Source organism: Phocoena sinus, chromosome 20 (genome assembly GCF_008692025.1).
Source record: "Phocoena sinus isolate mPhoSin1 chromosome 20, mPhoSin1.pri, whole genome shotgun sequence".
Classification (NCBI taxonomy): Eukaryota; Metazoa; Chordata; class Mammalia; order Artiodactyla; family Phocoenidae; genus Phocoena; species Phocoena sinus.
In genome coordinates, this window is record NC_045782.1 from 25552570 (window position 1) to 25580259 (window position 27690).

The following is a 27690-nucleotide window of genomic DNA, read 5'->3' on the forward strand; positions in this document are numbered from 1 at the left end:
ACAAATCCAAGTAACAATTTTATTTTAGTCTACAGCACAATTTTTTAACATACATTTTAGTGGTTTTGACAGTGGTACTTTTGAGCAGACTTTAAATGGATCCACAAAAGTTAATACATTTAAAATAAAATATACACAATAAAACGAGAGGCATCCAGATGTTCAGAATCATGCAGAAGGGGTGGTCTGGTCGGTGTTATCACTGGATACCTTGCCTATTTAAGAATTCACCAGCAAGAGGCCATTCTTCTGTTCTTCATTCCCACATAATTTAACAAAGTCAAAGAGTTCTAAACATACACACACAATATAAACCCTCATTTAAAAGCTACATCAGTACAAAATTTCAATGAATTGAATTCAATGTATTGTCAAACCAACAATTCAATGATCAAACCCATCACTAGAAAACAGGCGATAACAGCACCTGATCTAAAGGCAAGGTTATCTCATTTATTAAAACACCAACAGGAGATTAACCAACAAAGCAACTAATATGTTAATATAAGACACTGAAGGAAAACCAAAAACAATATATTAAATACCACTCCACTGAGCCAGGATATAACCCATGGACGACAGACACATGAGTTTATCTGTCAATCAGTGCTTTAAATACTTTTCCATGAAAAAGAGGAAAGTGTATCAGAAGATGCAACGGAAAGGTAGAAATGTGAATTTATGCATCTAGTTCCATAATTTAAAATGACTATCAAACTGATAATATAAAGCTAAGTGACAATGACTTAACCATTGGGCACCAAACAGGTATGACCACTATTCGCTGTAATCCATAACACTCTTCAGGAGTTTTCAGTGGATGGCCAACCCAACAATACTCCCTTAGTACAGACTAGGTACTCATCCGCTGTTGAAAGAGACCCTGAAGAAGACATGGCAAAGGCATAGAGAAAAAGTTGAACCTTTTGAAAAAGTTAATGGTATCAAAATACTTTTCCATTCCTGGGAAATCAAACTAGGTCAAGTATACAGCCCAAAGCAACATGGAATTCAGCGTCAGAGGCTGGCAGAAGAGTTTTGGAAAACCTGTAGTTTTTAAAAATTGGCAATTTCTCCATGCTTAGTAAAACTATCAGAAGAGGTATAATGTTTGTTCATTTGTGGAATGTTGACAGCTTGCTGCAAAAATTCACATGAATGAGGAACTGCAGAAATGCACTTCAATGAAGTATTTTTTAAAAATTTACAAAAAACTGAAGTTTCTATTTAAAAAAGAACCATGTTATGCCAAGATGAAACATGGTAAAAAGTAGTGTAAATTCTGTCCACGATTCTTCACACAGCTAATGGGAAAGTGATAGAAACCATTTTCTCTTAAAAAGGAAGTTTTGTTATTGCACTGACTTTTACAGCCTGACCTAGTAATTTAGAAAAATTATGTAGTAAAATCTGTAAAATTAAAATACAAAATTCTGGTTTGTAAACATCAGTTGGCCAAGTCTATCCAGAGTACTTCGTGATAGCGGAATGGAATGAATAATTAATTCACTACCTTATTTATCTGCTGTGAGGGGGAAAATTCCAGAACACAGCTTTTATACTTTCACAGTAATTATATTCAAAAGTTATAAAGTCAGTACAGCTGTCTTCTTCTTCTTTTTTTTTTTTCCCCCTCTGTGCAGTTTTCAGCTCTTACCCCGCTCCTAAGTGTCATAATTGAAATAATACTGGTTTGGAGACCTAGTAAAGATTGGTCATAAATGACGCATAAAGTCTGTAGGACTTCGGTAAAGATATTTCCAAATGGCATAGTAATGCACTGCAGCTGCCGTGGCCACGAACAGGTGCCAGATGGCATGGGCAAATGGAATGATGCCATCGCTCTTGAAGAACACAACGCCCAGGCAATAAAGTAAGCCCCCACAGGCAAGTTCCTGAAGTCCATCGGTGTTACTCTGTCAACAGAGGAAAAAAATTAAAAGGTGTTGATGTTATTCTGATATGACAAGCTAAAGAGATCACTGCAATTTCCCCTAAGTCTCCTGATTTTCTAGACAATGAAGTAGCTCTGAACAGACAGAATCCTCATCTGTAAACACGAATTACACTTAAATTGACCTGGGTTACCCTCTGAATCGGCCGTCTTGATTTGACCAAGCAGTCAGGTTACAGGTCCCATGGGAAAAAGAAGCACCTTCTGCTCGTTTATACCATGTTTAAGCAGACTGCAATCGCATCTAAAATGAACAACAGCTCATTTTAATAAAGTACAATCCTTGGCTTTCATCTTCCTCTTTAGGAGCTTTCTTCCCTACACCCATGCCACTCCATTTATAATCCATATCTCAGCCTGGTTTTCACTCCCTTTGTCCTCCTCAAACACTGTTCTACACTAATCGCTTTTCCCAGACTCTTCACCTGCTTCTGTGAGCTTATGGCTTCCTTATGGCTGACACGAGAAAATCATAGCTAGGAGTGACCTCTGAGATCTGAGACCATGTAGCACAATATATTTCCTAACCTTCTAGGTGTTGCCAGGCCTTTTTGTCTTTGTGCCTGGGAGTTTCTTAGCTTAGGAGGAAATTAACAGTCAGGTGTGCTTTAGCACAAAAAGGAATATTTATAGGCTACTCTTGGTTTTCAAAGACCTCAACCCATCTACAAGATTAGACTGGGCTGTATGAATGAGAGGGGAAGAGAACAGAGGCAGGGCTTAAGAAGCTGACAGAGAAACAAGTCAGGATTTCTGGGGACCAGGAATAGAAAGGCCTCAGGTTCTGCAAGGTGAGTGGAAGCCTAAGCCAAATCGTGGCAAGGCCTTGGAAGGGGACAGGTGTGTGGGTGTCCCAGAGGCCTGGGCACTGATGGCTGTAACCCTGTTAGCCTTGGAGCAGGTCCTGGTGGCCAAGTCCAACAAGGAACATGGGGAAGCTCCAGTGCAGCCACCTACTTGAATGGCCCCATTGGCCTCGGCCAGAGCAGTGGCAGCAACAGACACGAGCTAAAAACCAAGCGTGAGGATCCAGGGCCAGGGGTGAGGATTAGCCCTATTTTCAAAGTTCACATAAGCACCGTGGTTTTCGTAAGATCAAAAGATGAGGAAGGAGCCAATCCAGACTGACTGATACTGGACTTCTCCTTAACCTTGGTAAGATGGCACATCAGTCAGATTTCGTTTTATTTAAAAAGTAAAACATAGCAAAACAAAACACCAGCTACATTTATTAGTTCCTAGAGGTTATAAAGCAATTAGTATCCATTAATTATACAAAATTCTCTGTGTATGTGTTATTAGAGGCATTTTCCTAGAGAGGATTGAGGTTTTCATGGGATTCTCACAGGGGCATCTGACTCCCCAGTGAAGACTCACTCATCCAACACAACCTCCTTAATTTAGAGATGAAGAGGCTAAGGCCAGAGAAATAAGTAGCCTGAACAAAGTCACACAGCTGGTTGCTGCCCCGAAAGACACCACTCCTGCTTCTTCCACTAAAACAATAAACAAGAGACCAAACCAAGCACACAGGTTGGTTTTGACATACATTCTGTTAATAGGTAGTTCCTCAAGATACCATATCTGCTTATCAACTTTCAAAGAACCAGAACATAGTTAATCCTAAAACAAACAAAACCAGGTATGTTTTCTTCATTATCAATGTCATTACTATGTTTCTATGTACCAGGACTTGTTTGAAGCACTCATTTAATCTTCACAACCCTAACTTAGGTACTATTTTTATCCAAACTTTACAGATGAGAAAACTAGAATACATAGAGGTTAAATAATCTACCAAGGTCACGTAACTTTTAAGTGTCAGAATCAGGATTTGAACCAAGAACTAAAGTGTTTTATTTCCTGAACTTATATTCCTTTTTTGGGGGGAGGGGGTGTTTTAAAAATTGATGATTAATTTACATAGTGTAATGCATAGATATTAAGTGAACAATAAGGTTTGCCCTTCCACTAAGGCAACCACTGTTCTTATTGCTATTACCACAGACTAAGCCTCTCCGTTCTAGAACCTCACATAAATGGAATTAAACTGTATGTACATTTTTGTGTCTGGCTTCCTTTTTGTTCAACATAATGTTTTTGAGATTCATGCATGTGCTACTGTATATCAGTTATTCATTCCTTTCTATTACTTAGCATTCCATTGAATTATTTAACATAATTTGTTTGTCCTTTCCATTTTGGGGCTATCATGAATAAAATTAACATTTATATTGTTTTACAAGTCCTTTTGTAGATACATGTTTTCACTTTTGTTGTCATAAATTTATGCTTAATTTTATAATAAACTGCTAAACAAATTTCCAAAGTGGTTATACCATTTTATACTCTCCCCAACAATGAATTAGGGTTCTAGTTATTTCACATCCTTGCTGGGTTTTGGTGGCATCAGTCTTTTTAATTTAACTTTAACTATTCTATAGGGTGTGTAGTGGTGGCATGTTGAGGTTTTAATTTTCATTTCCCTGATTTCTCTGATGACTAGTTACATTGAGCAGTTTTTCAAGGGCTTACTGGATACTTGTATCTCTTTCTCTTTGTAAAGTGTCTGTTCAAGTGTTTTACCCATTTTTATAGGATTGGCTTTTTATTATTGACTTAGAGTGCTACAATATTTGATATACATCCTTTGTCAGATACTTATAGAGAAAGCAAATATTTTCTCCCAGTCTGAGGCCTGACTATTCATTTTCAAGTTCATTGATCTTTTCTTCTGCAGTATCCCATCTGTTGTTAAACCCCTCCAAATAAATTTTTTTCTTAACATATAGTTTTCAGATCTAGAATTTCCATTTGGCCCTTCTTGCTTGTCTAGTAGTATTTGTTTGGATAATGGATGTCGAGTTGTTAAAGAGTATAGATTTTGTTGTCTTCCTCGAAGGAGTTTGTTCCAGTAGGCAGTTTATTTACCAAAGGATCAATTTTATCCTTTCGAGGTTTCTGGGCTTTGTTATGGCAGTGCCAGAGCCGCCCTCACTCTAGGGCCAGAGTAGCTCTTATCCTGAGGTGTGGTCTTGCTAGGGTCAATGGAATACCTAAGTTGTTCAGCATGGTCTCCCCGCTCTGGCTGGCTGGAACTCTGGTATCTCCCAGTACTAGGCTCCTTCTGGAATCTCCATTGATCTCACAGCCTTCCAACAGCTATCCTCAGCCAGGGCACGCAGAGTGTTGCCCTGCACAAATGCAGCTTAGTATTCAGGCAAGGACTCAAGGAAACCCCTTGCAGATTTCTGGAGACTCTTCTCTGTGAAGTTCCCTCCCCTCCAGTACCCTGCCCCAAAACTGCAGCTGGCTCGGGAGGTGAAATGCTGATTTGTTTCCTCCACCCAGACTGCTGCTCTTGGACTCCATTTTCTTTCGCAGTTTGGAAAGCATTCCAGGGAGAAAACTGCAGTGCGTGTGAAGTTCATCTCTTGGTTTCTCTCCCCGCAAGGATCATAGTCCTATATGTCTGTGTCCAACGCCAAAAAATAGTTGTTTCACATACTTTTCCCACTTTTATAAGTTCTTTATGGCAGAAGGGTAATTCCGATACCCATTATTCTAACCGGAACACCAAAGGTTTGAGTCTTCATCACTTGTACCGTTCCTTTGTTCCTTCAGATGGCCTGTGGGGCTCTTTTTGATCTGGTCTCTGTCTAGCTCACCAGCTTCATCACGAGACTTGTGCTACCTGCATAATCACACCCCTCATGCATACATGCATATTCAGATGCTCGTGCTCTCCGCATCTCTGGGGCTTCCTTCATGCTGTACCCTTTTTCTGTACCACCTGCATCACTCCTTCCATCTCTTGGCTCCTATTTGTCTTTCTGAATCAGCTTAAATAGCATTTCCTCTGGTAAATCTATCATGTGCTCCCATAGCAGGCTGTACTTTCCCCAATCAAAGACACTGTAAAACTTTACGGTAAATTCTTATTTTATATGAATTGTATTTTCCTGCTTGATTCTAAGTTCTATCTGGGCAAGTGTGGGGATTTTGCTGTTTGATTAACATAAACATTAGTCACTTGCTATTGTATTTGAAAATGTCAATGAAAGATTTAGGGTAGTAAAAATACTGGATAAACTTGCTCTTATGATACCCAGAGGAAATTTACTTGAAGTTACACTCTAATGATTAGTGACCCATCAACATAGACCTTGCTCTGGGTGTCTTCAATCGCCCTCTACCTATATGGCCTTCAAGGAAGATCTTCTCATTTCTGACTTTCACCTCCCTCCCCTCACTATTCCCTGTTGCCTTTACCAGCTAAAGTGTATGTATTTTTGCTACGATGTAATTATTAAAGCCATTATGAATCTCATATCTCAAAGAACATATCTTGATACATTGTCATAAGACATACCCTCTAAAAAAACATAAGCAAACATATAAATCCTAAACCTTTTACAGGTGTTTTTGTGACCAGGGCAAGAACTATACACGACAAAATTACATTCTTATAACTTGCCTATGAGCTCAGGAGGAAATTATAGGTACAATTCTGACCCTTGTAGCCTGAGAAGAGAGTTCAAACTGAACACACAGTGGCTGGTGCCCCAAAATGCAGAGTGTAGGACTGGGAAAACATAAGCTAAAGGCACAAGTGACCAGTAGATGGGATCGTGAGGTTGTTATGTTATTGTTTTAAATTGACAGATAAACTGATGTCTCAACAGTAATCAGTCTGAATGGGAGTACAAAACACATAAGTGCAAATGCCTACTACAGGTAATGAATGCCACACTTTCACCCATCAAAGTCCCCAAAAGAAAATTTCAAGCAAAGTTAAAAAAAAAAGCACTTTCCTGAGAAAGAGAAATAATATGACTTAAAAGCAAGTGAAAGGAAAAGTAAGAGTGAAGGAATTTGAGAAATATCCAATAAAATATTGAGCCAAATGACCTTTTGAGGTCCTTCCAATTCTTAAGTTTTAAGAAGTCATGGGAGTTCCCTGATGGCACAGTGGTTAAGAATACGCCTGCCAATGCAGGGGACATGGGTTCGAGCCCTGGTCTGGGAAGATCCCACATGCTGTGGAGCAACTAAGCCCGTGCGTCACAACTACTGAGCCTGCGTGCCACAACTACTGAAGCCCGCATGCCTAGAGCCAGTGCTCTGCAACGAGAAGCCGCCACAATGAGGAGCCCGCACGCTGCAATGAAGAGTAGCCCCTGCTCGCCACAACTAGAGAAAGCCTGCTTGCAGCAACGAAGACCAACACAGCCAGAAATAAATTAATTAATTAAGAAAAAAAATTTCTGCTCTAAAAAAAGAGAAGTCACTAATTTATATTTTCTTCATTGTAAGAAACCTCAAAATTTACCCTCACCATGGATTTAGGGTTAAGACACTAAGTAATCCAAGCAGAAATTTCCACCTTCAAATAATCTCACAATTCTTTGGGAAAAGGGTGGGAATGGAGGGGGGGTGAACAGAAGGGTTATCCCAAAGAACAAATGCAGCAGATTATCATATGGAAGGAGTCACACTTAGATATATAGCTTTTCCAAACTACAGCCAGTAGGTAGTACAAGTTGTGGCACTTTGTAATTTATATATTTTTTCTTTTGAATCTCTAGTTATTGGACATGTCATAACTTCAGAAAGAAAAGCTTCAGATCGTATCTACAGACATATTAAGAGTCACAGTGATTTAAAAGAAAATAAGGTGGAATAACTTAAATTATGAAGTAACGTCTTACCATTGATGTCACCACCAAGGCTGGAGAAAACCCCATTGTGAGATAGAAAAAGAGCTCAACCACCTTATACCTGCAGAATAGAAATGTGTTAATTTAATTTAATTTAATATATCTATTCCTACAACACTCAGACTATTTCCTTACCAGTTTTTCCCTTTTTCTTTTGAAAAACAAATGTTAACTCTTGACTATTCAAATGAAATGTATTTTCCCTGTAGGAGACCATTAGGGCTCTAACTGAAATACTGTAGTTGAGTAACAATGAAATAGCATTTCTTTCAGGATTGATAAGGCATCAAATTCCACATACTACATGCAAAACGTTCTCTGCCAAAAGCTATCATTGAATCCAATTCACATGCATTTTCCGTTTCTAATCCCAGAGTGTTTGCCTTCATCACCATTCCAATCCATCGTTATAAGACACTGAAATTATGAAGCTGCACAGGGAATAGCTTGGAGCAGTTTATCAGTGGCAAAGAGATGGGAGCCCTAAGGAACTAAGGGCATGTGTTTTTTGTTGTTATTGTTTTTGTTTTTTTTACTTTTTTTTTGGTATTTTTTTATTTTTTGAGGGCATGTGTTTTTGATTGTCTCTTAATTTTGTATCTGTACAAACTCCAGTTTGTAAGGCTCATCACCTTAGGTGCAGAAGTCTGAAAATGCTAAAAAAACACTGTACTGAAATTCAACTTATATTTATGCCTAATCAAATTAGACTCTAAGTTCCTCGAAGGCAGGGACCAAGTTCTGTTTATGTTTGGGTCTGCAGGGCCTAGAACAGTATGTGACACCATTTAGGTTCTCTGTAATACCTGCCAAACCAAATGGCCAAGGGTGACTCGCATCTCATTCTTAGTGTTTTATACTCAAAGTCCACCATGAAGTCATCATATCAGGGAACTGGGGATGAATGTGGGTTTGGTTTATATTAGAAAGCTTTGAATAGGAGAAAAGATAGTTGTCTTGCTTTACTTCCTAATTTATCCAAGGATATAAATTAGGGGTTTGAGCCTGAGAAGCAAACTGTTCCCTTGGATATATATATAACGCATAATACCACTCAGAATTGCTAATTATGGTCAAAAATGCATTTAAGTGAATTTCAAAGTCAGAGAGAAGTTAGCTAAAACTACCACTTTCTTCTGAAAAGAGAAAACAATTTATTACTTTGTGACAAACACAAGTTATGTTTAATTCTGAGGGCCATTCTGCCAAAAACAATAGATAAATAATTTAATAAACTGTATCCAATGACAATTATTTCATGGTTGTGAGTTTCTCAAGTTCAGGCATGTGAAATAATGAAAAGAGCCATGGAACAGGAACTAGGACACATGGGTCCTAATTCCAGATGAGTCACTAATTTGATGCATGTACTAAACATTCTCTTTTTTTTTTTTTTGCGGTACGTGGGCCTCTCACTATTGTGGCCTCTCCTGTTGCGTAGTGCAAGCTCAGCGGCCATGGCTCACGGGTCCAACCGCTCCGCGGCGTATGGGATCTTTCCGGACCGGGGCACGAACCCGTGTCCCCTGCATCGGCAGGCGGACTCTCAACCACTGCGCCACCAGGGAAGCCCAACATTCTCATTTTTTAAACATGAAGCACAAATAGGTGACCTTGAAGGTCTCCTCTAGAACTAAGCTGCTAAATTTCAATACGTTTTCTTTTTATATTGCTTCACACTTAAGACTAGGAGATATGAATAACAGGTTAAAAAGGTGTGTCCCATGGTGAGGATACTAAGCGTTTAGATGCCCTTCCAAATGTCCCCTTTCTCAGGGAGTCCTAGGTTGGAACATCCTCTGGGTTTCTAACTAGGTGCTCTGTGGGAACTTAATAGCTATTATCTTCAACCTTCAAAGAAACTTAGAAAAGCAGTTATTTTTCTCATGTGGTAACTGTAAGTCATAGAGGATAAGGCTAGTTTGCTAAGACTAGCCTGCCTGAGGATGTGAAATGAGGTCTGACTGACTCCAAAACTGTCATTTTAGATGAGGGACAAGTGCACCTTGTCCTTCAACTATGTCATATATCACACAGGCACCATTCATTTCTGTCTGCAGCAATCTGTAGACCAATGATGAATATCAAATGGTTCTAAAGATTTGTTAAAACAATATATATTCTATTTATGTATTTCTACTATTTTGAACTGCAAATATAAAGTAAATTATACTGTAAAGTAGATAAAATTTAGGAAGTTAATTTTAAAGCTATCAAATGTAAATTATTTTCTCTTACTTTTCATGGTAGAGAAATACATAAATGGTTCCTCCAGCTGCCATGAGCCAGATAAACCAACGCATATGAGATGCCAGGGGTCCAAGTTCACGGAGATTTAACCTAAAAATGTAAACAAGACAACAAAGAACAGAAGTGATAAATGAAGGGAATTCATACAACCTGTGTTTTCCTCTGCTCTTGAAAACTGGGGGAGAAGGTACCAGGACAAGAGCAGAAAGAAAAAGCAGTCAACATGCGGTTGGAAGTATTTGGGCAACTGGGATAAAATTAATAACTCAAGGATAAAATTGTCATTCAAGCTTTAAGACTAAGAATTAGTTCCAATGTGGTTTAAAAATAGAACCAGCTAAAAGGAGACATGTAGAAGTAAGTCCCAGCACATCTGTGATGCCTGACTTTCCGTATTAGGCAGACTGCTGTAAAGGCTACTTGCCTTATTGTTTCTGACTACGTATTTGGGAGCAGATTGTTTACAAAGCTTACTGAGAACGCAACAAAACCCTGAACCAGGTCACATACACACAGTGGATACCTAATACACAGACCAAGTGTCTCCATTATCAATTTCTCCACCAAGAGAGAACATGAGAAGGTCTAGCCTAATACATGTTATGGAAGATACTCTGTAGGTTAGAATTTAACCATGGACTCTCGTGAGGCCTGAATTTAAAATGCTGCAAATTCATCTGTACTAAATTCAGATTAAGAATAGACATGAAAATAAAATGTTCTGAATGGCTATTACTACAAAATTAATATTTCCAAATGGAAAAGGTTCCACCTGCATATCGATGACTACATGCGAACAAACTGCCTACTGTAATATTTGATTCCTCAGTCTACATCTAAAATTTTTATTTACTTATTTTAAATTGAGGTATACTTCACAAAAGCCTTTAAGTATTCTCGTTCCAGTATGATTCAGACCTATTATTTAGTAACAGTTACTGGGGAGAGACAGCACTTACTTTTTACTCCAACAGATAATTAGGTTTCTTTTGAATGATGGATGCTGCATTAGTCAGAATCTAGAGGCCTGCTGTTTCTAATGATATATAGTTGATGGCATAATATGAATTTCTGAGTGGTTAAAACTGGACCATATCTTGATAGAGGAAAATCAATGTTTCTTTAATTATGGGTTACAGAGCAGCAAAAGACTCTATCTGATCTATACCAAAAAGGCAGGAAGAACAAGGACACTGAACTGAATACTAGGTATTTTAAATAGCTAACTAATTAGGCTAGTTCTCTTATTCATATAGCTAAAGAAATGAGAAATGCACTCCATACATAGTAGCTACTGTGCTGTGAAGACCAACAGTATAAATTTCAAAAGTGACCTTGTTTTCTTTGTACGTATTTACAGTATTCCTACTTAAACAATTAGGTGTCCAGGTATTCTGAGCAGCAGCAGAAGCATATAGAAAGAATATGGAAGGCAAAGGTAACATATTTCAAAGGTGAGCATGCTGCCTACACACAACTTAGTAGCACTTCTCTCAAACAATCCAGTGCCAGATATGTATTCTGAATGGCAGTAACATTCTCCCCTTAAAATCTGCAATCTGACCCAAGTAAATCAAAATGGGAAAGAAAAAAAAGCATGTATGTGTGTTGGGATGGGGGAACCGGGAAGCAGGGATAGGAAGAAGGGAGGGAAGGAGGACCGAGAATTCTCTCATAAAAACACTATCTTCAAAAATATAAAGACTGTATCTTACCATGGGGCGTAAGATGCAGCAATGAAGAAATAGATAACCATTCTATCACACATGTGAAAGCAATGCTCCACTGTCCTGTGGGGGGGGGAACAAGTTAGAGTTTTCAGAAAATTTTACAACTGAAAGTAGGGGTTATCACTCCACTATGTCACAACTGCCACTCTTGTTCTTGGTTCTCATGGCATTTATAACTTGGCCTTCAAAGTTGTACAGCTATTTTTAATAATATGGGGCCACAAGTAAAAGCTCTACATTATTTTTAAGATTGCATATACCATAGATCCTCTCCATGTAAGAACCCCACAATAATCAGGAACTCAAAATCTGTCTTTTCCGATATTTTCTATTTTTTTTAGATCCTATCTAATAGGAAAATGAAATTCCTTGAGGGCAGACCACCTCTCAACCCCTATCATAGTGCAGGGCACAAAATCATGAAGGCTCAGTAAATACTCCCCAAAGCCACATTCTTTTTAGAATGTCTTAGAAGCAGCTTTTACTCCAAATCTTAGTGTAGACAGTAAGCTTCAATAAAGCAAATTTAGAAACTAATTTAGGAACAGCAATAACACAAACCAGAAAAAAAAGAAACCCTCATTTGCTGTCAAGAGGGTAGCCACCTGGGCTGTTTCTTCTTTTTTTGTTTTAACAAACTTATTTATTTTTGGCTGCATTGGGCTTTTGTTGCTGCACGCAGACTTTCTCTAGTTGCAGTGAGCGGGGGCTACTCTTCGTTGCGGTGCACAGGTTTCACAATGCAGTGGCTTTTCGTTGTGGAGCACGGGCTCTAGGTGCACAAGCCTTAGTAGTTGTGGCTCACAGGCTCTAGAGCCCAGGCTCAGTAGTTGTGGCACACGGGCTTAGTTGCTCCGTGGCATGTGGGATCTTCCCGGACCAGGGATCGAACCCATGTCCCCTGCATTGGCAGGCGGATTCTCATCCACTGTGCCAACGGGGAAGCCCCGCGACCTGGGCTTCTAACCAAGTTTTTCCTTCTAAAACTGAAGAGTCAGGAAATGTACAAAGATTTGGCTCATTGAGGTCTATTCACAAAACAGATTAGACAGAATCCGCCCTTTACTGAGGTTTTTATTTATAAATTTTTGGCCACACCGTACGGCGTGCGGGATCTTAGCTCCCCGACCAGGGATCAAACCTGCGCCCCCTGCAGTGGAAGCGCAGAGTGTTAACCACTGGACTGCTAGGGAAGTTCCTGAGGTAATTTAAAAGTATAAATGCATCGCATTGTCTTGAATCCATTTTCAGTCCAAGGGGTAGTAGCTGTGGTTTGGTGGCGCACAAGTATTAGATTTTGCCTCATCACACACTCTGTGTCGACCAAAGCAGGCTGAGGATGTTTTAGTCACTGTTAGTGCTAGTCACATGTTAGTGAAGAAGTGAAAATAATTTAGGTGTAAAAAAGCAAACACTAGATTAATGTTTCTCAAACTTGACTGCCTTGCAGAATTGCCTGGGGAGCTTATAAAATACAGTCGCAAACTCCAGTCCAGAAGATCCCGATTTAAAAGGGCTAGAAGATGTGGTAGAAGATGCAGGGAAGAGAAGAATAACTCCTTGGATGACTGATTCCAAGCCAGGTCTGGGGTCTTTCTAATTCTGCTTTCTAGACTGTTATGCACTGTTGCAGCAGGTAAAGTCAAGCGTGCAGTTTTATTCAAGACCCACCACCCATCTCTGACCCTCACTCTCCTCAAGAGTGAAGCAGAAGTAATATCATCTCTATCACAGAGTGCGTGTGAACATTAAATGAGACGATGTAGCCATGCATTTAGCACAGCACCTAGTAGGTACTCAATAAATGCTTGTTCCCTTCCCTCTTTTACTTAAATTAAGGCTATACTTGGGATATTTTAAAGAATTAATGCAGAGCAAAAATCCACATGTGGCTTATGATTCTAGCAGTGCTATTTCAAGGTTCAAGAGAGACTGATTTCAATTACACCTTCTCAGGCCCTGGCAGGGAGGCCCTGAATAACGAAGCAGGCACCTACAACTCTGATTCAGATATCTAGACAGCAAAGCCAAGTCAGCCAAGGGAACCACAAGCACTGGATCGTGCCAAGAAGATAATGAAGTGCTCCTGCCTCTGGGTTCTGCAACAGTGCACCCTGAAGAGCCAGGACAAGTACTTATGAGGCTTGCTTTTGAGTGTACCAGAGCTCCCTTGTGATTCAATGTTGTGGTTTTATGTTAAGCCCTGGGAACTGTCAGCTTATAGGCAAAGGTAGCAGACTGCCAACTAGAAGCAATATTGTAAAGGGTGCAGTGGAAATAAACCTCAGGACTGGGAGTCAGAGATCCTGGGATGATGATCAGATTCTGCTGGAATCACTGAGTCTCAGTTTCCCCAGGAGAAAATTATGGGGTTTGGATCAGATGTTCCCTAAGGATCCTTCCAGCTCTAAAAGTCTGATTTTACATGAGGAAACTAGTAATCATCATATGAATCCCAAATCCTGCTCTTAAATAAAGCATATCTTTTTAATATTAGATTGTTTGAATAACGAGATTTTTTTGAACATTCTATCTATAAAACCAAAAGTTACCTTGTTTTTAAATTTAATTTATTTATTTATTGTCTGTGTTGGGTCTTCGTTGCTGTGCACAGGTTTTTCTCTAGTTGCGGCGAGCAGGGGCTACTCTTCGTTTTGGTGTGTGGGCTTCTCAGCGCGGTGGCTTCTCTTGTTGCGCAGCACGGGCTCTAGGCGCGTGGGCTTCAGTAGTTGTGGCTCATGGGCTCTAGAGCACAGGCTCAGTAGTTGTGGTGCACGGGCTTAGTTGCTCTGCGGCATGTGGGATCTTCCTGGACCAGGGCTCGAACCTGTGTCCCCTGCATTGGCAGGCAGGATTCTTAACCACTGCGCCACCAGGGAAGCCCCCAAAAGTTATCTTCTAATATTACATTAAATCACTCTAAGTCTGTTCTGAGTCCTCCTTTTGAGAAGGAACTTTGTCCTTTCGGGTTGTGCAGAATCCATTTCATAAGCAACTAGATGGTGTGCTGCTACCTTTGTATCACCCAAATTAACCCTTCACTCAAAGGATGAATGCTTTTATGTCCTCATTGGGAGGCTAGGGATCACAATATCGTTTGGAAAGTGCTTGACAGCTAACTGTAGCAACATATGTGAATTTCGTTTGAGTAGATGCACGGAACCTAATTCTGAAAGCTGAACTTTGCAAAACAGTAAACCCGAGCTGTAATATACCTGTAGCACAGCTGTAGTGATTTATAATTTTCAAATCATTCTCACAGGCATCATCTCATTCACCTATCACAACAGCCCGCCAGTCGGGCATTACCATTCTCATTTTAGTGATGAAGAAACTGAGGCTACACGAGACTAAGTGGCAGGGCTTGGACTCAAAGCCCAACTGGTGACTGCAAGTCCAGAGTACTGGTCATCACCCTGCAGCTGCCATGCTCATCCTTAGTGTGCTGACACGCTGGAAAACAGGTGTCAGGACTGTACATTGTAAGTCCTGGGGAAGCAATGTGGTTTTGTTCGGTTTCCGAGCAAAGACCTGCTTTCTTAAGACACAGATAGGGGTGCTCAAATTCTGTCCAATCCGTAGGAAATTTCCTGAGTGTTGGGACAGCATTAGACTCTACCAGGCAGGAAAATGTCCACTCTTTGCCTCACCTGACCAAAGCATGCCAGCGTGAGAGGCTAACCCGAGCCAACCATTGTGAGTGACCTGTTGAAACAGCGTACCATCCACTGTACCTTAAGTGGCTCTTTTTCCATGATACGATGTGAAATACTGTGGAAACAATGAAGAGGGCACAGAGGCCCATTCCATAAATCCATGCTGTTATCTTTTCCCAGCAGTCATCAGACAGCCGGTGGAGGAGGGCACTGCCCACAATGGCTGGAACAATGAGGAACTGAGAGAAAGGGAAAGAAAAGTAAATATTCAGCAAAACACTGAATTGAGAACTTTATTAAAAATACATAGGTTTACCAGGGGCAATTTTAGGAAGATCATTTTAAAACAAACATTTGCCTTTCCTGGATAATCATAACGAGAGCCAGATGAAGTTGTCCGTTTACGGCACTGAAAACAAGTACTGCTGTTTAGGGCCCAGGACCTGTGTCCACCAATGGGTACACAGTCAAGCAGTAAGAATGAAACATTACTCAATTGTTGCAAAACAAATGTCCTCTATCCTAATTTCGTTAGTTAAGAACATGTTTCATCCTATTCTCTAATGTGATTTAGGGTAGGCACTTAAAATATTCAAATGGCAAGCATGTACCCAGATTTCCCAGGGAGGTCTTGATCTTTAAATATTCTTTCCTGTTTCCCCCATGTGCTACTGAAATCCCAATATTTCAGCAAAGGGTATCTAAATGAATCAAGTCAGTAACCATTATGTACATACCACACTCAAATAAATCATTTGTTCAAATCATATGTCCTGATTTCTAGTTTGGATGTCTACATTCCACCAATTTCTGAGCTACTGCAGAGTGAAAGGGTTATTTCATTTTTAATAGCACCTTTCATGTAGGCAAGAGTAATACACTCCTACTTATTCAAATAATTTTAAGAGACTAGAATCTTAGAGAGAACTTTGCTTTCTGCACCACATTTTACACTACATATTGACACAAATTTCAATGTCTAGACATATCAGTGTGACTAGTAAACATTTAATAATAACAGAAATCATCAGAAGAAATAAACTACTTTATTAGATAGCGGAATAAACATACCTGGCAAAGAACGCAAACTTTAGCAATCTTATGTTTTTTATCTCCAACACCTTCTATTTCCCTCTTGAAACAGAATATTAAATCTCCCAGATGAGATCAGCACTGAATTTCAAATGCTGAAGTATTCAATGGCCCAGAACAGAAAGAAAATTAAGGACAACAAAGTTTTTCATAAAACAATTTAATTTTGAGATTATGTCCTTTCTACTGTTTTCATGTTAAAGTATCTTCTCTTTAATGAAATGATGACATTAGATGGAAGTTTCTTGTTTTGTCAGTTTTAGAAATTTTACTGCTCTCTGAAATCCAAAAATCAGGGATACAGTTTAGTAAGTTTAATAAGATGACATTTTCTGTTCTAAAAAATTAATGTGGATGCTTTGTCAGTTTTCCCTTAACTTTGGTTTCTACAAGTGTCCCTTGTGACAATCCAGAAGAGATAAACTAAGGGATTATTCAGGTCTATCTCAAGCAAATATTCTTCTTAAAGGTGAGCTGTGCATCTCAACAGCCAAACCATTATATTTAAATGCTCAACATTATGCTAAGTAATAAGCATTTCATTGGTCGCTTTATTTATTTATTTTTATTTTAAATTTATTATTTATTTATTTATTTTGGCTGCGCTGGGTCTTCACTGCAGCACGAAGACTTCAGTTGTGGTATATGGGATCTTAGTTCCCTGACCAGGGATTGAACCTGGGCCCCCTGGATTGGGAGTGTGGAATCTTAACCAATGGACCACCAGGGAAGTCCCTCATTGGTTGCTTTTATTGGTCAGTATTATAAAAACTATCAGAGCACTATTTTGATAACTTTTATCAGTGTTTTGCAGTTGGTAAAGGCATATCCATAAAATGGTGGATGTACATTGGAACAATAAGTGAAGGAACAGGACATATAAACTATTATTCAAACTTTTATATTCTTTTATCCTAATGCTGACCTAGATTTAAATACACACACCCTTACATTTTCTTAGGGGCCTGTGGACAATTAACTTCAGAAGTAACTTTAATCTCTGTTAAATTCATCAGACATTTAGTTAAGAATAAAAGATGGAGGGCTTCCCTGGTGGCGCAGTGGTTGAGAGTCTGCCTGCCGATGCAGGGGACACGGGTTCGTGCCCCGATCCGCGAAGATCCCACATGCTGCGGAGCGGCTGGGCCCGTGAGCCATGGCCGCTGAGCCTGCGCATCCGGAGCCTGTGCTCCGCAACGGGAGAGGCCACAACGGTGAGAGGCCCGCGTACCGCAAAAAAAAAAAAAAAAAAAAAAGAATAAAAGATGGAAACCAAACGCCCATCAGCAGATGAATGGATATATATATATTATACACACACACACACACACACACACACACACACACACACACACACACACAATGGACTATTACTCAGCCTAAAAAAGCATGAAATATTGACAATTTGCAGCAACGTGGATGGACCTAGAGATTATCATACTAAGTGAAGTAAGTCAGAGAAAGACAAATACATGATATCACTTCTACGTGAAATCTAAAAAATAATATAAATGAATCTATATACAAAACAGAAACAGACACAGATATAGAAACTTATGGTTCCCAAAGGGGAAAGGGAGTGGGGGATAAATTAGCAGTATGGGATTAACAAACACACACTACTATATATCAAATAGATAAGCAGCAAGGACTCACTGTATAGCACAGGGAACTCTACTCAATATTTTGTAATAACCTATAATGGAAAACAACCTGAAAAATATGTGTGTGTGTGTGTGTGTGTGTGTGTGTGTGTATATATATATATAAAACTGAATCACTTTGCTGTACACCTAAAACTGACGTAATATTGTAAATATTATATTTATACTTCAATTAAAAAAAAAAGAATAAAAGACGGATATCCAGGCAAGTATGGCTGACAATCAAATTAGGCTGTGCATTCTTTAAAACCAAGTTTGGACTCTAAACATTTTGACCCCCTGGTGTTGTGAAGCTCACTTCACAAAGCGTTCACTAATGCAAAGATAGGGGTCAGCTCAAGGCTAGAGAATTTCACTAAATCCTTCCTGCCCTGAGAATCCAAACCATGGGTCCAGGGAGACTGTCCACTAGTGAGGTTACTCCAAATTTCATTATTGAAGCCCTTTTATGGAATCCAGGGCAGGCATGTCAGGTACAAACTTTCTTCTAAAGAAAAAACATTTAGTAAGATTTCAGCATATTAATTATTTAAATAAAAATCTTTTGAGCACCTAAAGAAAAAGGACAGTGATGAGAATAACGTTTCAGTATTACCAAGTAGTATTTGAATTCCACTATTACAATACATAAAACTGATACTTTATAAAGTTTGATTTCTACTAAGTAATGACTAAACAGCATTGTTCTATTAGATTACAAAGAAATCCACCAAAAACTAGCTTATTTCAGGTTTATTTGGTATCATGACCTCTTTATAGAAATACTGACTATTCTTTGAAGAAGGGTTCAAGAAATGAAAAGGCACAACTTGAATTCAAGCAAGTTTTATTCTAATAACATATGTATATAACCTACACATTGTACTAACACTGTCTAAAATAATTAAATTAGCCTGTTCTAACACTTCACTAAAGGAATAAATTGGTCTCCTTCTCTATTTCTTGTCTTTAGACTATATACCAGCCACCACTTTCGCCTCAAGTCTCACTAAATACAACTTTCAAAGGGAATAATGAAATCATAGATAAAAGGAAATTTATATGACACAAGAAAATGCCAATAAAATGAAATCAATAGGAAAACTATGAAAATACACACATATTTACAAACACCACAGGCAAAAAGAAGAAGTGCATCCAAGTGTTAGCAATTTATTTCTAGGTAGTCCTGTTTTTCTCATATATTCTTCAGTATTTTCTATGTTTCTTATAATGAATATGTTTTGTTTTTATAAGGAAGAAAAAAATTAGGAATTTAGGGATTAAATCAGCTTTTCCTTCTACTATCAAAAAAATTAAGAATTTAGGAATTAAATCGAACTTTTCTTCTACAATATGGACTAACATCTGAGAAGCAATGACCACAGTGGAGATGGAGAGGATGTGGCTACCTGTTTTAGGGGATCACTCAGGGAAAAAAAACCACCTTTTTCAACAAATGGTGAATTCGTCTTGCCAATAAACACAGCTGACTGTCTTGAAAAGGTGATTCATTTCATTCCAGGGGCGACAGTCTTCATAGTTTTCTTTGTCTTTTTTTTATAACTAAGGTACTTACTATTATTATTCTTTCAAAGACGATCTTGTCTGAGAAAGCAAGTCCAGGATAGACAGAGCTGACTGTAGTCGGAGCACTCAAGGTGTCTGACATGCTCACAGTTTCTGGTGACATGACCTAGCACTGACACTTTGGCAGGTAAGGTCACAGAGATGGGTACACCCGACTAATGGGGCTGAGGTTAACAGAGATGATTGCCCCTTCCTCCCACCAAAGCCCTTTGTGAAGGATGGAAAAGGCAGAAAACTCATACTCACTGCATGTGTGTAACAGTTAGCAGCATGTTCATAACAAGTTGGTTTGTAGCGGCCATTGGCTGGGGCCCGGTGGTTCATGAACCTGTAGAGACAAAGACATCACATGAGAAAAGCTCAGAGCGTGTAAAGAACAATGGTGAAGCTTGTCAGTGGTTGTTTGGTCTATTCTAACTGAAGAGGTGACTGCTGGAAATACCTAGTTACGGGATCAAAACCAAAGCCACTAAACAGGTGTAAACTGAGCCAACAGCCATAATCCTAAAGCGAATGCCCAAGTTTACTGGATTAAGTATTCTTTCAGTTCATTTAGAAGAAAAATTTTCTACCTACCAAAAACAAACAAAAACCATATCCACAACTGGTACCCCCACAGTAAAAAAAATTAAAAATAAAAAAAATGGTACAACCAAATCTTAAATCTTAACAGAAAAAAAAAAATCAAGGTCATTTTTCTAAAGTTAACAAATACCAGAAACCACCATTTAATGCAAACTCAGTGTATTTGAAAGGTTTCTATTTCTTCTCTCAAAATGTATAAAGCTTATACATGTAGATCTTTAAAGCCTCCATCCCATGATTGGCATGCCTGTTGAACTAGTTTCCGTCTATTGCATTACTTGTTCTGGCACCAGACAGCTTAAATAAATGATACCTGGCTGCCTCCTGGCACCTGAAACAAGAGGTACGTTTTCACCTGCATTCTTCCTGAATTAAAAGTTTCCTTCAAAATCTAAATATGTGACTAGCACCAGATACACTGGCTATAAAATTCATAAACACGTGTATGTATCTAAATATCAAAATCTGTTACACATATAGACATACACCCATATTCCATATCCCCTTTGGGCTAATTTTGTGGCAACCAGCAAAGCAGTGAAAAGCACAAATACCATCGGACATGAAGAGATAAACAGCCTTCTTCTATTTCAGTGTGTGGGTGAGGATCCCCCCAGCCCCAATTCATACCCATGCCATGTTTCATGAGGGATTCTGGTTTAGTCTCTGTGTTCTTTAGAAGGAGGGAGATGTAAACTCAGGAAGATAAAAAGGCAGCTGCCTGAAAGAAGCAGATGCAGAGAAATAATGCAGGTAAGACAGCCATGATGGCATTCAGGTCTCAGCATTCAAGCAGCATTCCTGTGCTTGGGGCATGCAAGATGTCAACAGGCTTTGCACAATAAAGTAGCTTTTTGCTTGAGCTAGGTTAAGGGGGTAGGGGGATGAGATTCCGTCACTAGTCACTAGTCACACCTTATTAATTAACATGATGAAAAAATGGTACCAGGCTAAACCAAATGGCACAGCCAGGTTGCCAAAAACTGACTAAAACACATGGTCAAGCGATTCCAAACAGTGCTCACTTTAAGAAAAGACTAGCCAATACTTTCTCCCTGAATTAAGAAGGGCCTGTTATCCCTAGAGCAAATAAATAAAGTGGCAGTCCCTGCTAACCCAACATAGAGAGTTCAAGTGGCAGATCCACTAGGAAATGGATTTGGGACCTTGAAGATACCTTACTTGGACCACCAATGGGTAGCTATCTAACTAGCGTGCAAAATATACACATATGGAATGGAATTCACCAGATGGCTTGGAAACTGTTTAAGAGAAATGTGCAGTTAACAGCTTCAGAATTATTCCAAGCTATTCTCACACATAGATAAATAAATCTTTTCTCCCCTGACAATCCTTTAAATAATTTTACTAAATTTCCTAAGGAACGAGAGTGTTGCTATACGGCAGTTATTAGTAAAAAGGAAAATAATTACACTCTTGGGAAGGATGCTTTAAAAGTGTCCCTAGCATTCAAGGATCTACCAAATCATTAGCCTGAGACATAACTACAGGGCTATAAGTAGCATGTCCTATTAGGAATTGTAAAGGGTAAAGAGCAAGGCTCCGGGATGGTTGAAGGTAGATTAAACTGTGAGCACTCTGTGCAGGGTACAGTAGGTAGGGTTTGACTACCCACCACCAGGCTGCAAACTAAAATAGCAATTTATATCTCTGGCAGCCCAATCTAAAAATAGTCAGGCTATTACACAGTGACAGGGATAGACTTTCAAATTTTCTCCTAAAAGCAGAGAAACTCGGTGGCCATGTTTGTGACAGCTTAGTTCCTGCCCACCTGGAATCACTCAGGTTAAAAATAAACTCAGAAGTTGCAGAGAAAAATATCCCACCCATGTGACTTAAGGTAGTTTCTCCTTAAGGGCAGGGCCAAGATTCCTGCAATACAGAAAGGGAAGAGCAAGTATTCCAGGCACAGATCACTGCCTGGGGCCCCATGGGACAGCACATGGTTCTGCCGGGAAATTTACAGTGCATTTTTCCATTTCTCTCTGATCTGCCAGGGTACAATCAAGTCTCCAACAAGGCCTCCTGCAGAAATCACTATGAAGAAATTAGTCACCCAAGACCTAAATGGAAAAGCAGATGTAAAATGCAAATAAACTCCCACACACTGAGCCTATTCTCTTCCCCCCAAAAAGAATGAGGAAGGTTATCAAGAGTTATGGCAAACAGCACCCACTTATGGAAGACACCCCTACTTAAAGCAAAGCCACCCTAATGGTTATCCAGTGCTAGAAGACAGCATCCAGCCAGCTTCAGAGGGTTTGAGGGAAGGTGATTAAAGTTTTTAGTTGACGAGGGTTTGTTCATTCATCCCCTCACTTTCTCTTTCAACACTCTCTCCACTTCCCCTGGCCCAGTGTCCTCATGCTCTCAAAACTATGGAGAGAGGGACCTGGGGACACTTCTTAGCACACTTTAAATTTAGCCCAAAGCAGTGGCCTTCCGAAGGTAAATCTGCAACCCACCAGCAGATCTCAGAGGCCTAAGATCAAATCTCAGAAGTTGTCCTTGATTCCTCTGTGTTCCCCATACTTCACATGCAAGCACCATCAATGTTACCTTCAAAATATATTCCAAATCAGTTCCGCTCTCTACAGTTCCAAAGACCCTACCTTAAATCGAGACATCGACACCTCTGGTCTGTAAACATACAAAGTCTCTGGTCTCCCTGCCTGCCCACACATGGACTCTCTTCTTTACTCAGCAGCCACAAGTCTATCAGCACCAGATCACATCATACACTAACCAGAGCTTAAAATCTGTCTGGCTTCCCAAAGTGCTTGGGATAACACTGCATCCTCCGCAGGCCACAAGCCCTCACCCACTTCTCCAGCCTGGTGCTACCTTCCTCTCACTCTCTGCCTCCAACCAACCGCATCCTTTCTGCTCCTCAAACGACCCAGGTCTTATCTGCCTCAGGGTGTCTGTGTTTGCTGTTTACTTCTAACTCGAACATTCTTCTCCAGAATGCCCAGCTCTCCTCTCACCGGTCAAACTCATCTCAAATGTAACCTCCTTAGAGAGGTTTCCCTGACCATCCTACCTAAAGTATCACTTCAGCCCTCCTCACTCCACCAGAGCCCTTATCACAATTAGTAAGAACTGGACTTTCTGAACTTGTTTATTTTTTATTTCATTTTCTCCCACTGTAATGTGAATTCCATGAAGGCCATCTTGTCCACCATTTCATTTCCAGTTCCAAACACAAGGCCCAGCTTATTGCTGGAGCTTAATAAGTAAGTGCTGAATGAATGACTAGAAAGACAGACATTCTGCCTGCTGCTGAAGTATTTTATCCTACCCGAGAAAGATCCACTCGTCAATTAGTTTCACTGGGGATTCTGTATGCAACAAAGAAAAACAGGCAGTCTTAGGGCAAAGAGAATCCTCAATCTCATGAAAATAAAATTCTCAAAGGCCAATACCATGGACATTCCAAGGGCTCCTTCAACATCACTTGATGGGGCAACATAAGCTGACCCCTGTGCACAACCTTACTAATTAGCTTCCCTATATGAATAAGCATGATGTCTAGGAAAAGTGTCTGCTGCCAGAGGTAGTGATAGTGGTGGGATACATTTAACTTAAATAAGGGAAATGGCACATATAAGGAGACTACCCCATGCCTATGATTCAATGCTCTGAGAACACGCCAAAAAACAAACAAACAAAAAAAGGCAATAGGCAGTCCTGGAAGACTTCTAGTGCTTTAGAATTATATGGTTTGCCACATATTCAATTTGAAGCTAACCGGTGGTCATGAGGCTGGGGTTAAGGAAAGGAGCATCCTTTTCCTTGGATTTTTGGTTGCCAGGCTGGAGAAACGAGCATGCACCAGTGAGATACCAATAAGATACATTAGAAGCTCTGGGTCCTAGGCCTCTGCGCTGTCATACAGATGTTGTGATGTGGGCGGGGAGACAGAGGTGAATGGCTGCATGGGTGGTGGAGAGGGACATGATATTGAACCCTTCAGTGTGCCCCTTCCTTGCTGTGCGATGATGGCAAGCTCTCTTTTACTCTCTAACCCTATTTGTTCTTCTATTAAATGGGTATAAAATTTGCCTCCTAGGGTTACAGTTGAGGATGAGATGAGTAATCTACAAATACCCAGCTACTGCCTGGCACCAGGAGGTACTTAATAAATGTTAGCAGGTATTCTATCAGTCAGAGATGCTGTGAAAGGGAGAGAATGACTCTGTGTGGAGGGGTGGTGGAATCAAGTGTGGAAGGGTTAAAGCACAAAAGATAAAAGGTGTCCCACTGGGGTTTTTCACATCCTAAGCTTTTTGAGAAGCCATGCCTGCATAAAGCCCTCCACTTATTACACTGGGCTAGGCATCCCTACAGCCCTCCTCCACAGATATGTCAGAACTCTGGAAGTTGATCCAAAGCCACAGTGACCACCAAGTTTCCATTATGAACAAACCAGCAAGGTGTTCAGGTTTTCTTATAATTTAGACATTAGCCACAAACTATGGCCTAATGAAATGTTTTTACTGCAGTCAAATGCTCGTCAATGGAGTCCTGGTAAATCTACCAGGAGGAACACATGGGTTCAAAGATAGTGTATTCCTCTTTCTACTTCCTCTGTCATTGACCTACTTGTATCTCTCCTGAATGCTCAAAAGATGTATAAGAAACACAGTTTTTAAGAGATGCAGAACAGTACTCTCAACATGTCAACGTGTGGACCACAAAAACCATGATTTTTTTTGTTATATTACTTTCTATTTGCAGGCTTTATTTCTAAGTTCAAATTGACTCTTAGAAATATCTTTCCATTTTAGCCTATAATACACAAAAACAAGAAATTATGGGATCATTCATTGTTCAAAGAAAATCGGGGTAGTTCTAGATGTCATCAAGAAAATAACTGTTAAGTATCCATTGATATTGTGCAGCCGCTGAGAAAATTACAATGTCTATGTTGCACTAAAAGAAAACACCTGTAGTTTTTCATTGTTAAATGAATGAAGTAGAGCGCAAAATCACCTTACAACTGTGATAATAAGGACTGGATAGATTAGCGTCCAGCAAAAAGAAAAGTTCAGGGCTTCCCTGGTGGCACAGTGGTTAAGAATCCACTTGCCAATGCAGGGGACACGGGTTCTAGCCCTGGCCCAGGAAGATCCCACATGCCACAGAGCAACAAAGCCCATGTGCCACAACTACTGAGCCTGTGCTCTAGAGCTCGTGAGCCACAACTACTGAGCTCACATGCCATAACTACTGAAGCCCGCATGCCTAGAGCCCATGCTCTCCAACAAGAGAAGCCACCACAACGAGAAGCCCATGCACCACAATGAAGAGTAGCCCCCGCTCGCTGCAACTAGAGAATGCCCACGCGCATCAATGAAGACCCTACACAGCCAAAAATAAATAAATAAATAAATTTATTTTAAAAAAAAAGTTCCATCAGCTGAAATGGTAGTGTCCTAAATAAGGTTTGTTTGTTTTTCATTTCTCTTAACACTTTTAATGTTTGTGCGACAAACAATAAAACAGGTTCCTTTTCTTTTTCTTCTTTCTAGAGAAGAATTGAAAGGATAGAAAAGAAATACAACTCTTAATCTAACAAAAACCAGTAATTTCACAGAATATTGCCACTGTTCTCTGAAAACAGGAAGAGCAGAGATGTGCAGAGAAGTAAGACCAAATCAAACAAACCACATGCACTGAGCTTTGCCAACCATTACTGAACCTGTGTTACATCCTCCCTTAAAGCCCCTCCAGTCCTCATGGCTGACTTCATGTTCTCAAGCCAGAACACCATGGTTTCGTTTTGCCTTTAGAAGTACTGATATGATATCCCACTAGCGGAATACTGCCAGGCATTCAACACCCTGAGTGATGAGCAATATTCGGAAGTTAATCCAAGTCTTCAAACTGATCACCCTTCTGATGGCACAATCCACCACAACTCTCCCTGTGCATATTTCACTCCTTACCCTGTGGGACTGGAGGAGGAATAAGATCAGAATGGGAGAGGGGGCGTCAAGGGATTAGGAAGTTGGAAAGAAAACAAAAAGTGCACTTTAAAATCTTGAAATAAAAAGCAGTGCCTAAAAACTCAACAATAACCTCCTTGGAAGACTTCATGCATTCTTTGTCTTTTTTCAAATTCCCCCTGTCACTGCACACTAAGCTAGCCTGCTCAGGCTGAAGGTCTGGGAATGGGGACGGCTGCCTGATTCAGACAAAGGGATGGAGAGTTACCACAGCACAGGAGGGGTGAACTTTCACCCACTTAAACGAAGGCCATTAGAAAAAAAAGCCCAGAGCTTCCTCTCGGAACTATGGCCAGCCTCCATCCATTGCTAGATGGCAGACACCCGGGGTCGGGATTAAGGCCACGGTACCTCCCCAGGCCGGCGTTACCATCGGCTCTCCAGCGAAAGGGCAGCCGGCCAGCCTTCCGGTGGTGCCTCCTCGGTTCCTCCTCCTCGTTTCCTAACACTGGCGTCTCAACAGCAGGTCTCACCACCCGGACGCTAACTTGCCCCTTCGCGGCGCCCCCAAATAGCACGCCCAGGGACTCTCAGCCTGAGTACCCTCAGGGCCCGGACTTGGCCAGGCAAAACTAAACCAGCAGAGCCTGCCTCAGTTTCCCCGTTGCTACGGCCGTTCAAAGACAAAGCACCTAAAACGGCCAGCACCCCCGCTTTACCACAACTCTCGCTGCTGGGCGCAGCAACGAATGGGCCCCGGTTCCGCCCGCACCGGGAGCCCTCCAAGCTCCCGGTAAGGGATGGAGGGCAAAGCTGGGGTCGGAAGACTCGGGGGCAGCGCCTGCGGCTGGGGTTCGGGTCCTCAGATCAAGCAAGAGCGCCGCCTGGATGGGGTGAAGCCGGGTGAGCAATGGGATACCGCGGGAGAAGGGCAGGCTCGTGGTCCGAGGTCTGGGAATCCGAGGTCCGCAGATCGCGAGGGGGACCCGGGACAGGCACGAGATCCTGGTCTTTGGAGGAAGGGGATCACCCAGGGACAGCAGGGAGGGGAATCCCCCGGGAGCCGGTTCCCCGGCCGAGGCGCGGGATCCACAGGGGATGGACCCAAGTGAGGAGCCGGGACCCACTCGGGAGGAGGCGGGATCCGGGACCCGGTCCCGGCACGGGCGGCGGGGCGGGGGCGCCATCCCTCTCACCGCTGGAATCGATTCTGGAACCGCATTGATCCTCTGCTCCTCCTCGTGGGCCAGGAGCTCGGTATCGTCAGCGCCGGCGGCCGGGCGCGCGGCCCTCATGGGCTTGGGCTGCTCCGGAGGCCGCCGCGTGCCCGGCGGACCACTCGGCCAGGCAGGGTCGGAGTGGGCCAGGCAGGGGGTCGGGACAGGGCCGGAGCCAGACCAGGCGGCTGGGGGCGGGAGGGAAGCCGCTTAAACGGCCCCGGCGCCTCCCGCCTCCAGCCTCCCGGCTCCTCCACCCACTGTCGCCCGCGCCCCGCCCC

The 27690-nt window shown here is 41.1% G+C and overlaps 1 protein-coding gene across 2 annotated transcripts; it reads right to left on the reverse strand.

The window, feature by feature from the left end:
• MMD (monocyte to macrophage differentiation associated) lies at positions 1 to 27690 on the reverse strand. Of its 2 annotated transcripts, XM_032617289.1 has the most exons (7): positions 27389 to 27690; positions 19882 to 19963; positions 15389 to 15549; positions 11640 to 11714; positions 9913 to 10014; positions 7666 to 7735; positions 1 to 1916 (listed from the first exon to the last, which is right to left on the reverse strand). In XM_032617289.1, exons 1-7 carry the CDS (start codon positions 27412 to 27414, stop codon positions 1716 to 1718), a joined length of 717 nt encoding a protein of 238 aa, XP_032473180.1. In that variant the 5' UTR covers positions 27415 to 27690; the 3' UTR covers positions 1 to 1715. The 2 variants fall into 2 exon arrangements, with proteins under 2 accessions (XP_032473180.1, XP_032473181.1); XM_032617290.1 differs by lacking the exon at positions 11640 to 11714 and having other exon boundaries at positions 27389 to 27680.

Excerpts from the sequence above, each read along its gene's own strand:
- MMD (XM_032617289.1), bottom strand. The coding sequence starts at position 27,414 with ATGCGGTTCCAGAATCGATTCCAGCG. Across the intron at positions 11,715-15,388 it reads TGGAAAAAGAGCCACTTAAG|GACAGTGGAGCATTGCTTTC; the intron begins GTACAGTGGATG and ends CCCCCCCCACAG. Across the intron at positions 7,736-9,912 it reads GTATTTCTCTACCATGAAAA|GTATAAGGTGGTTGAGCTCT; the intron begins GTAAGAGAAAAT and ends TCTATTCTGCAG.